The sequence below is a fragment of the Phragmites australis genome, chromosome 11 (genome assembly GCF_958298935.1).
Source record: "Phragmites australis chromosome 11, lpPhrAust1.1, whole genome shotgun sequence".
Lineage (NCBI taxonomy): Eukaryota > Viridiplantae > Streptophyta > Magnoliopsida > Poales > Poaceae > Phragmites > Phragmites australis.
This window is the reverse complement of record NC_084931.1, coordinates 8508573-8519769: the sequence shown is the minus strand read 5'-3', so window position 1 is coordinate 8519769 and position 11197 is coordinate 8508573. Positions and strand designations below refer to the sequence as shown.

General features: G+C 41.5%; 1 protein-coding gene across 1 annotated transcript; it reads left to right on the top strand.

The window, feature by feature from the left end:
• The first annotated feature begins 529 nt into the window (after positions 1 to 529).
• LOC133884540 (lactoylglutathione lyase GLX1-like) lies at positions 530 to 6828 on the top strand. The gene is made up of 9 exons (XM_062323994.1): positions 530 to 724; positions 817 to 1036; positions 1117 to 1241; positions 1350 to 1414; positions 2268 to 2480; positions 2574 to 2621; positions 5264 to 5371; positions 5500 to 5640; positions 6510 to 6828. The coding sequence occupies exons 1-9, from the start codon at positions 631 to 633 to the stop codon at positions 6552 to 6554; spliced, it is 1059 nt and encodes a 352-aa protein (XP_062179978.1). The 5' UTR covers positions 530 to 630; the 3' UTR covers positions 6555 to 6828.
• The last annotated feature ends 4369 nt before the right edge of the window (positions 6829 to 11197 follow it).

The following is an 11197-nucleotide window of genomic DNA, read 5'->3' as shown; positions in this document are numbered from 1 at the left end:
AAAGCATACCTGATTTTTTTTTAGGTAAATCTGTTTAGCTTGTGCTACTCCAATGGAGATTTTTTTTCCTTTTTTCATCGAAACCCTAGCTGTGCCTCTGCGAGTTTTGCCTGCTGGCGGTGGCGCGTGGTTTGAGCAAGCCAGGTCCCAGTTGCCTCCGATCAATTTCGGTGGACCCAGCAGTTGTCAGGCGCGCTCCGCGTGGGAGGGAATAAAGGCCTCGGCCATACGCGCGCTCCGCGTGCAGAAAAAAAGAAAGCTTTTCCTTTTTAGGTGTGCTAATAGCATGCATGGCCGTGCATTAATCGCGTCCTTAATTTTATTATTAAGATTTCAACATTCTGGGCCCACCGGCCATACAAAACATCAGCGGACAGCAGGGCAAAGACCCTGAGAAAACAGAGGCTGGTACGCAACGGCCTCCCCTCTCGCCACGCTGGGGTCCTCACGTCGTCGTCCCCACGTGACCGGCCCCACCTGGCAACAACACTGACAGCCCCGACAGATGCAAGACGCGACCCGGACGGCAGTGGCATCTCGTCCCGTCCCGTCTCGTCCCGTCTCCCTGGCCCTCCCTCCCGTGCTCCTCGCCTCGTCCCCAAATCCCTTCACCCCACCCCACTTCCGACGATGGCCCGCCTCCTCCTCCCTCTCCCATTCGCCGCGGCCGCCGTCTCCTCGCTCCACCTCGCCGCCTCCCGCCTACGCATCCCCGCAGTCTCCGGTACGCGACTCGTCCCCCTCCGTCCCTGCCACTCGATCTTGTGTGAGGCCTCGGTTGTGACGTCTCTTGGTTCTTATCCCCTGTCGTTTCAGTCGTGCGGCGCGAAGGTCTCTTCGGGGCAAGGGTGGGAGGAGTGGTGAGGGCGCCCGCAAGGCTGGCGAGGAGGGGGCTGAGCGCCGGGGCGGAGGCCGGGGGCGGCTCACAGGCTGGCACGGTGGTCGAGCAGGAAGACGCCATGGAGTGGGTCAAGAAGGACCGGAGGCGCCTACTCCACGTCGTTTACCGCGTTGGCGACCTCGACAAGACGATCAAGTACATCTCCCCGGACCTGTCACGGATTGCTTTGCCCACTACTGTTTTCCCAAATTATGGACGGGACTATCTCTCTGCAGGTTTTACACGGAGTGCCTGGGGATGAAACTGCTGCGGAAGCGGGACATCCCGGAGGAGAGGTATACCAATGCTTTCCTGGGGTATGGGCCTGAGGACTCGCATTTCGTTGTGGAGCTCACTTACAGTAAGCCTCCTGTGTGGAAATGCCTTTGCTGCATTGCTATCCTTCAGATAATGTGCACTGTTTATTGTAATCAACATGTCAAAACCCCTCGGTTACTCTTACTGGCAGATTATGGTGTGGAAAGCTATGACATCGGGACTGGTTTCGGCCATTTTGGGATTGCAGTGGAGGATGTAAGCTTATATATCTATCGACGTTCTTTGTTATAGTTGCTAAGTTTCAGAACAGTGGTGATGTAGTTTAATGTTATTATTTCTGCTTTCTTAAGTCGGGTATGTTGCATGTGGGATTATGGATGGTTCATTTAAGGCTTGCTTGGACAGAATTAATTTCAAATTCATAGCTGCCATGAGCTCAAGCACCAAATGAGAGATGCATTTTTGTTGCCTTTTAAGAAAATAATTGAGCCCCATTTGGTTAAGAAGTATCTAGCTAGTTCGCATGAAGAGTTCTCCCAGTATTGTTTACTAAACCAGCTGTGTTTTCTCTATTATATTTTGACACATAACATAGGCTTGCTTGAGGTTTTTTAGGGACAACTGGATTTTGGCAGGACTAGTCCCAATCTCATTACCCACAAAATGGATTAATTCCTTCTGCATCAAAGGACTTCATAAAGTTTGAATGGTACAACATGCGATGCTTTCACAAATAAAAGGCTTTAATTGGCTGCTAGAGTGCTGGCAGTTCGGTGCATAAATCAAAATAAGAAGCTCATAAGTTGGGCTAAGCATGGAAGAAGTATAATTTCCCGTTATTTTTGCTGTAAGAGATGTTCATATAGAGCAGAAAGTCCACATGTCTAAATGTTAAATCTTCTATGCAGTTTATAAGACATGAAACTTCTGTCGCATAATATAATACTCATATCCTTTACTCAAAGCTGGTCATTATGTACACACCAATTAGTTCAAAAAAATTGAGCATGTTATCCGTTGGCAATAGATTTGATTTTTTGTTTTACTATTCCGTACATGAATATGAACTGGTTTTGGCACCTTGAGTTTCAATGGTAGAAAATTGCAGGTTGCAAAAACAGTTGATCTTATTAAAGCCAAGGGAGGAACAATAACAAGGGAGCCAGGTCCTGTAAAAGGTGGGAAATCAGTAATTGCCTTTATCGAAGATCCTGATGGTTACAAGTTTGAGCTTATAGAAAGAGGTCCTACTCCTGAGCCTTTGTGCCAGGTAATGCTACGAGTGGGAGATCTTGACCGTGCTATCAATTTCTATGAGAAGGTGACTTATTGACATGAACTGGAACTGATATTGATTTGCTCATTTCCTTATTTTCTTAATGAGTTATTAACTCATGCTATAATATTTACTAAGGCATTTGGCATGGAACTTCTTCGCAAGCGAGACAATCCTCAGTACAAGGTTGGTACCTTTCAAAACGACCCTATGAATGTACCTCATCATTTTCTGTTTGCTTAGGTTTTTATGTGATGCATGCTGATGTGAAAGAGGAATACAATACATGCATACTACTTCAAAAGTACCAGAAAGCATCTTAAACTAGATGAATACCTTCTATTTTAAGGTTAATTTGGCATAGTACCATTTCTGACTATTATAAATGTCAAAAGTTAAGTTGTGATTTCTGCGCTAGGTTTAGGCTTGCACTATAAGCATGAATGATTAATTAAGATTACATATCTGTACTGTTCAACTATTGTACAAGGAATGGTTGATGATGACTAATACTATAAACCATTAAGTTTGATGCTGGGAGGTTTTTTTTTCTCTCTATTTCATTCTTCCGGTATAAGCAATCCTATGATTGTTTTAGCACTCCATATTTTCGAAGATGTGGTATATGTATGGTACATGTGCATATGTTGGTCTATCTCAAGCTTTACGTTGTAGCCACTATCAATGTTGTCTTATGCTGTTTTTGTCCCGCTGTTTGCATTCATTAAATAACTTTAAAGTTTTTTTAGCTTTGAAGCCAAATAAACATTTTTGACACAATTGCTATCCAAGTTATATTTAGTCCAGCTTGGATGGAAGGAAAAACACTGCAATCTATAGTATTAGAACTTTTTTAGCTGAATATTATTAGGGTTCACGTAGTTGTTTACTTGTGCGTCCAGTAGTATGTGTTTTTTTTTCCGAGTGACACTATTAATTGAGGGAGAAGGTTTCCGATTTCCATCTTTTTAGGTTGGAGTGGTCATCTTGGTAACTGTTAAATGATTTACAATGTCAGGTCCAACAATCTGCCACCATAAATGTAGTGTCTCTGCTTGTAAGTTGTAACCTTCAACAATGTACTGTAGCTGCTTCGTTTTATTCATCTTAGAATTGATATTGAGTAGAAAAATTTCGTAAGGTTACAAAAACCGCCTGTACCAAGCTGTTTTCATGGATTTTACATGGGCTGGGTTACGGTCTAACCCATCTATTTTCTGTGAGGTTCTGATGGGTCATGGATTGACCCAATGAACCCATGGCCGCAACTGGAAAGGCAATGAATTGATATGGTCCTGATGCTTCTCCAATGGCTTGAGGCACCATTCACTGTTCTGCAATTACTTGAGGTACCGTTCACGATTTCGTTCCTCTTGGAGGTGGACTCAAGCAACACATTCTCCAGCAATTTGTGGTGGGGCTTCTCTGGCAGCCGTGTGAGTACCCTAGAACATGTTACTAGTGAAGCCATCATGAAGCTATAGGCTGCCATTGATGGAATTCATGGTTTGGAGTCTTTGGACGATAACTTGACACTTTATGGAGCCGACTCCTTGTTTATTGAGCGTTTCTTCTTATTATTATGTTTGGGCATCACAGGTCAAAGCTAGGCTTCCAAAGTCGTTGATCGACCTTTTACTAGAAACTATCCAACGCTTCTAAACCACCCAGCCTAACATAACCTGCCTGCTGGTTCCTGCCCTCCCTAACCTGTTGGAAACCACCCCAGTCCACCCATGCTACTCCACCTGTGGGTTTGGCCAAAACCAGTCCAATCTGTGTAAAACCGGCTGTGTGCCCAAAGTCACCAGGATCGCAGGACAATACCGCAATCCTCATCCCAGGATCATCGTCCCAAAACGTGGGGCGAAGTCAATTGGGATCGCCGTCCAGATCGACACCTGAGTCGCATCCTGGATCGACATCGCCCCAGAGTTTCTGCTCTGTGTTTGCTCGCATCCGGCCTGGCACCACCGGCCTCCGTGCCGCTCTTGCGCTGCCTCTGCCCAATAGTTCCTCTCTCGCCTAGAGCCGCGGAGTATCTGTGAATTGGAATGATTGAGGATGGAAGGAGACGAGGTGGAGCTGCAGCTGCAGCTGTACATTGAAGACACTACTGGAATGAGGATGAAGGTGGCGACTGCCAAGCAGCGTGCTTGGGAGGTGAGAGGAACTAAGAGGCAATAGGGCAAAGGCAAATGAATAAGCCGGATGCATCACGGCTTAGCCAGCCCATCTATTTTCTTATTTATTTATTTCTTTTATCTAATGATTGAACAGTTGATCTTCTGTATCTATTTCCATGTGGCACTGAATAATACATGTTTTCCATGTTATTATTGCATAATCATCATAGTATATATCTGTCTAATACGTAATCGACCCGGGTCATCATACCGGATTTATTAGGTTCCCATTCCGCGTCCCTAACAATCGTTCCAAAGAGGTATGCCTCTTTCATACCACACGTTTTGGCAAGTGGTGTTCCACGTTCCTCATCCCCATTACTCGACCCGATCTACCCAGGAACCTGGTGACTGTGTACCACCCTCATACTGATACAACCTAAGGACTTATGATGCTGCATATTGATTTTCGGTGTGAAAGTTTCATTCAGTTGCAGTCTTCATGAGATGGCTTCTATCTCTGTTCCTTAATATTTTGAAACCAAGTTTTGCAGTGATTTTCCAAACTGAAATGACTTATCCCGTTGGTCATTTGCCATGGCATCCATATGATATCATGGCTGTTTCATGTACTATATGACCACCTGTTGTTTATGAACTTCACAAAACTGTAAAAAAATAATTACTGTATCTTTTCTTTAGTATACGATTGCAATGATGGGATATGGTCCAGAAGACAAAAATGCTGTACTGGAGTTGACCTACAACTATGGGGTCACAGAATATGACAAGGGAAATGCTTATGCACAGGTATGTTTTCTTCCATTGTTCAGATTTGAACCGTGCTGTTCGGTCACTTCCGTGCTATAATACAAGCATTGTTCAACTGGCATGTGCCTTTTACTACACTTTTGGAGTCTGATTATTTATCCTTTCAGATTGCTATTAGTACTGATGATGTCTACAAGACTGCGGAAGTAGTTAGACTAAATGGTGGACAAATTATTCGTGAACCTGGTCCATTACCTGGCATTAACACCAAGATAACCGCATGCACGGATCCAGATGGCTGGAAAACAGTACGTGCTATTCTTCTTGTTTTAGTGTCAAAAAACTACATGTGTTTTCTTCTCTTTTCTTAGGCGGGACTGGGGCTGGCTGAGGAAATAGTATTTGTTATATAAAAGGTCGTTTGTTCCTAGCTAGTTTCGACCTCTGAGTGGCGTGGGTGCTAATTTCCTGCCAATTCCTGATGATCCAGTGCAAAATAATAGTGGCTTTTTTTCCCAATATTTCTGTGAGAACAGGATAAACCAAACTGGATTAGTGCCTATTCTTCGTGGCATTTGATAACATTATATATTAAATAATATTGTGTAATGTCAAAGGAAATAGCATGAAAGTTGCTTACAATCAAGTGGAATTAGCAACTTTGACCGAATTGCCTTTTTCAGTTGGCTCTAAACAGAGCTTCAAAATTCAATCCCATCAAGTAACCTAGGGTTCCCAGAGGCTTTGATAAGCAGTATTTAACCATCAACGTTAGTTTTCTTGACTATGTAAGTATGAATGATTCTTTACTATAGCAAAGCGACTTTCAAACCTATACATGTTACTGTAAATAGTTTGTTTTACATGGATATAAAACATGATATTAATGTTATGTTGTGAATACTAGAGTGGTACCAGATATTCAATTATCTTTAAGGACTGTTTATTTTGGTTAACCATTCAATTATGTAGACAGCATTATGATAGCATTCTTGTCTTTCCGTGTTATTGGTTCAATTTGGTTTAAAGTTGCGCAACTCTTAGTGTAATATGGTGTATATGGTGTATTTTTAATTGCCGATAAGTACTTGAAAACATAGCTTTGTGTGCCATTTCTCTTTGTTTTAAGAGAGCTTGCTATTTCTGCTCATTGACTAAATTCATTTCCATCTTGCAGGTGTTCGTTGATAACATAGATTTTCTCAAGGAGCTGGAAGAGTGAGTTTTGCTGAAGTTCTCACCGTGGTACAAGTTTCAGAGGGCGTTTCTTTTCTCGTGAATTGCAAGCATGCCCGTCAAAATCTTGTTAAAGCCACCACCTCAAACTGAGGTTTGTAGATAGGTCATCCAATCTACCGCGTCACCGTTGATAGTTGATAGAGCATTAGATTTACCTTCCAGAGCAATGTACATGCGCAAACGTTTTTGTCAGTAAAATCGTATGTAAAATTTCCCACAGAATTAAGAAATATTGTTATTAATTATTCGTTTCTTTCTATGACGTGTCCTTGGCGTGCGTGTAATGTACTGTTTGGGAACGTCAGAAATTTCAAGGAAATGATTCAACTTCAGTAGAAACCATGAAAATTTATAACGTTTCAAGGTGGCCCGTACGTACCGTGGTTGGGAATGTAAGCGAGGAAGGAGGCGAGAAGTCGTATGACGATATTTCGCTGGGCGGCCCAACTGAAGCGTAGCCTTGATCTTAGTTCCACTGTTTGTCTTCCCCCCTCTTTTAGGCCCAGGTGATGTTGTAAAACAAGTCCATCTGGTGCCTGCAAGACAAAGTTTCACTGGTTCAGTCCAGCCAACTGCATCTTAGATGGCCTCCAAGTCTCAATTTGTAAGTCAAATTTGTCTGTAGGACAATAATAAAATGGCTTTGGCTTAGGATGTTTTTATAGTCGATATTAGCATTAAAGCACTACGACATTGTTGTATTGTCCGTAGGACACTGGAATTATGCCCTCGGCTTCACACCTCCTTTTTTTTTTGTCCATGCATATAGATTATAATCCATCCATCCCCCCCCCCTCTCTCCTCTAGTGTTATGAAGACAGTAGTATCCTAGAGCTACAAATAATTTACCATTTTATAAGATCTGATTTGGTGAATTCTCTCTTGTTAAGTTGTTTTGTCCTCTTGTTGGTTGTTCCTAGTTAAAAATGTGCAATCCCTTACGTAGAAGTGATTTTTGGATAGCATCAATCACCAAGTTTTAAGTTTGAGCTATGATATCTTACGTTTGTATATTCAAGTTTGCCATCTAGAAATGTTACGTTAAATTCTGCTCAAGAATGTGTTCATTGTATCGTTATTTTGTTTGGCTTCAGATAGATATTTGATACTTCTTCTGTTCAGAAATAGTATGTGTATTTTTTTTTTGAAAAGTTAAATTTTGTGTAATTTGATTAATATTTAATCAAATTAAGAATATCTAGTGTATAAAAATTATACAACTAGGTTCACAATTCAAAATGATTTCACACTATATAGATTGTAACTATAAATGATATATTTTGTGAGAAAATCTTAATCAAAATCTAACTTCGAAAATCGAGACCAAAAGAAAAACGCTTACTTTTTTGAACGGAGGGAGTAGAAATTAATGGTCAAAATTGTGTTTTAAGGATTGTGTGATCAAAGTTGTGTTTTGGGGGATTGTGTCCATGTACTTGCTTTCTTGATATGGCGTTCTCTTTGTTCCTCTAAGGGTAAATTTATGGTTATTTTGTTGGAGCTTTTTAAATAATATATTTTTTGGTATTCATAAAAATAACCTGTGATCCTGAAAAAAAATACCAATGTCACCCTATCATAAATAGTCAAGTTGTGTCAATAGGCCGTGTAGCGATACAACCTTTCATTTGACACACTGAAAGGTGACACCACTGTGATTTCTACACGTGGCACCGTGGAACTTATGTTGTCGAACCACTCGTCGACACAAGGGTATCACCCTACCTGGTGTCGACAAAAGCTTGTGTTGCTAGACTGCGGGTTGACACTGAGGTGGAATCAATTCGGCTGCTAGCCTCTCCTCTCTCCCTCTCCCGATCCGTTTCTACTAAAATGGAGAGAAAGAGAGAGGAGGTGACGGTGACGGTGGCGGCAATAACGATTGCTCGACTAGCAAGCCGGGGAGGTGGAGAGGGAGGAAGGAGGAGAGAGGGAGAAAGAGGAGAGAGGGAGGAAGGAAGGAGGGGATGGAGAAGAGGCGCTTTAGGGACTTTGTTCATCGCCTCGTTCATTGGTAAGTTAGTTTGTGTGTTATTATTTATTTCAAACATGGTAGGCTAGCCACAAATCGACATTTGAATAGGGTTATGAATATATGATTAATTTAGGAATTATGATTTAGGAATAATGCAGGAATACTTTACAGTTTATTTAGGAATTATGGATTAAGACTATTTTTGGTTTTATTTTAGAATTAGGATCTTCCAATAATTTATGAATTAGGGTTTATTTAGTCTCGGAAGTGTAGGAATTAGGGTTTTTTCAAGCATGATATGTTAGGCATAGTACAGATGGAGAAATAATTTTAGTTAATTTAGGGTTTGCTAATAATTTTAGGTAATTGATGTGTTAGATAATTCATTACATTGTTATGATTTGAAATGTTATGGTGTCACAAATATGTCAAATGTCACTATTTTAAAAGTTTTCTACAGTCCTGCTGAAATCCGTCATGGTCCAAATACGGTAGATTTGAGCAGTTTTTTCAGTTACTCCACTGGAGGTTGAGAATCCGAGGGATATAGGATGAAGCAGATGATCAAATGTTTGACATGGTGGTTCCAGTTGGACATAAGAGATACTCAGTGAAAGTATAATTACTATATTGCCGGCCGTCAAATCCTAGAATTTGGGAGCTAGGACATGTGACAACAATGGTGTCTTGGTTTAAATTGTTAGGGTGGTGCATGAAACATGGGTTGGAGTTTGTGATGCTGGTGCAACCATGTCCAAAAGAGGTGTATGAGCATAGTGAAGTTGGAGAGAGCAGCACAACAACATTGAAACATGCAGAGGTGTCAGTTATTAATACTCAAGAGCCTGTGACGGAAGAGGTAGTGGGGCCAATTAGTCATAGTTAGGAACCCTTGCCAAAGGAATTTGCTGATGAAGGGGAGGAAATTAATGATGTTATTGCTTACTTGATTTGGAGGATCACAATGCATAGCAGGAAGAAGAATGCACGGAGAAGTCAGTTGTTGGTGATGTGGATGAGGAGGAGGATGACGAAGAGGAGGCAGATGGGGAAGGGGGAGGCGAGGATGGTTCCAGAGATCTTGTACCTGATGAATGGAAGAGGCCTGATAAATCGTTGATGACTGTTATGGACAGTCATCGTTACCCTTGGGAGTGTGGTTGTAATATGGTCCGTATGAAGCAGACTTCCCCAAATAAATCTGCATTGAAGGACATGGTGTGTCTGTGGGCTCTTTCATTGATAAGTTATGCGTTGCATGCTCTATCCAAGCGAAGTACACTGTGTATTGCAAAAAACCTAGGTGAGCACAATTGTTAGCTTGATGCGGTACTTAAAAAGCACTACAACCTCACTATTTCACTGGTTGCAAGTAATGTTCAATGAGATAATTGAGAAGCAGGATTTTGAATGATCATATACTATTAGGGCAATTTTAAGACAATTCCAGTATGAGATTAGTTATTTGAAGGCCTGGAGGGCGAAGTGGTAGGCCATGGAGAAGAGGTTTGGTACATTTGAGGCTTCATATGGAAACCTACCATGTTTGCTCAAAGTTCTGAAACAAAACAACCTTGACACATACACTGCTTTCAAGGAGAGTGAACCTGACCTAAATGGGATTACAACATTTCATCGGGCTTTATTCAATTTGGGTACGTGCATCGAATCCTTCCAGCATTGTCTCCCATTTCTTTGTGTGGACGGTACCTTCTTGACTAGGAAGTATAAGAGGGTAGATTCTCACAACAATAGGAGTGGTTGCGAACAACTAGATACTTCCTTTGGCCTTTGCATTTGTTGAGAATGATAATAGGTTGAGCTGGCTATAGTTTTTAGGCATCTAAAGTATGGTGTTGTTGGTAACCGTCCAAATGTTTACATCATACATGACCGCCATAAAGGGATCTTATCCGCAATTAAGTATCTACAAGATAACCAGGATGAGCTATTCCTATGGCCTGACATGTAGATGGTGCATACGACACATGGGAGTAAATTTCTATAGGTATTTCAAGAGTAAGGCCCTAATGGACATGTTTAAGAGGTTATGTAAATCAAAGTTTAATAATCTATGGAGCAAACTGGATAAGAACAAAATGACACATAGATGAAAGAAGTAAAAAACCACATAAGGAGGAAAACACCCCACCGGAGAGGTGCCTCCTCTCAGAGAGTTTGACCCTCCTACTTTGAAGAGAAGGTTAGCACATGACATCAAATGTTTCTCTCATTAGATTGAGGCTGAGCCTATGGAGAAGTTGGCTTTGCTGCATGACACAGGTTCATGTACTTGATTTGTTTCCCACTTATTCAGTAAACAAACGTAGTATAAATATACTTAAAAGATGTATGCATTTTTTTATAGGTTTGATGTTATGACGACAAACATAACTGAGGTTTACAATTGGGTCATCAGAGGGCTACACGGGCTACCTCTGGTTGCAATCATAGATGGCACTTTGTACGATATCATCGGTTAATATCAAAAGAGGCATGTTGCTATTGTCCTTCACTCTACATCAATGCAAACACCATATTTTTGTAAGATGATGCTATACACGGAGGACAAGACAAAGAAGGGACAACAATATGTGGTTCATCCCTTTGGCATCATGGAGTATCAATTCGAGGTAATTCGTAGATCTAAA

What these genes read in the sequence shown, in the direction of transcription:
- LOC133884540 (XM_062323994.1), top strand. Translation starts at nt 631, where the DNA reads ATGGCCCGCCTCCTCCTCCCTCTCCCATTCGCCGCGGCCGCCGTCTCC. An exon ending in CGTTGTGGAGCTCACTTACA is followed by an intron (nt 1,242 to 1,349) that starts GTAAGCCTCCTG and finishes TCTTACTGGCAG; the next exon opens with ATTATGGTGTGGAAAGCTAT. An exon ending in AGGGAAATGCTTATGCACAG is followed by an intron (nt 5,372 to 5,499) that starts GTATGTTTTCTT and finishes TTATCCTTTCAG; the next exon opens with ATTGCTATTAGTACTGATGA.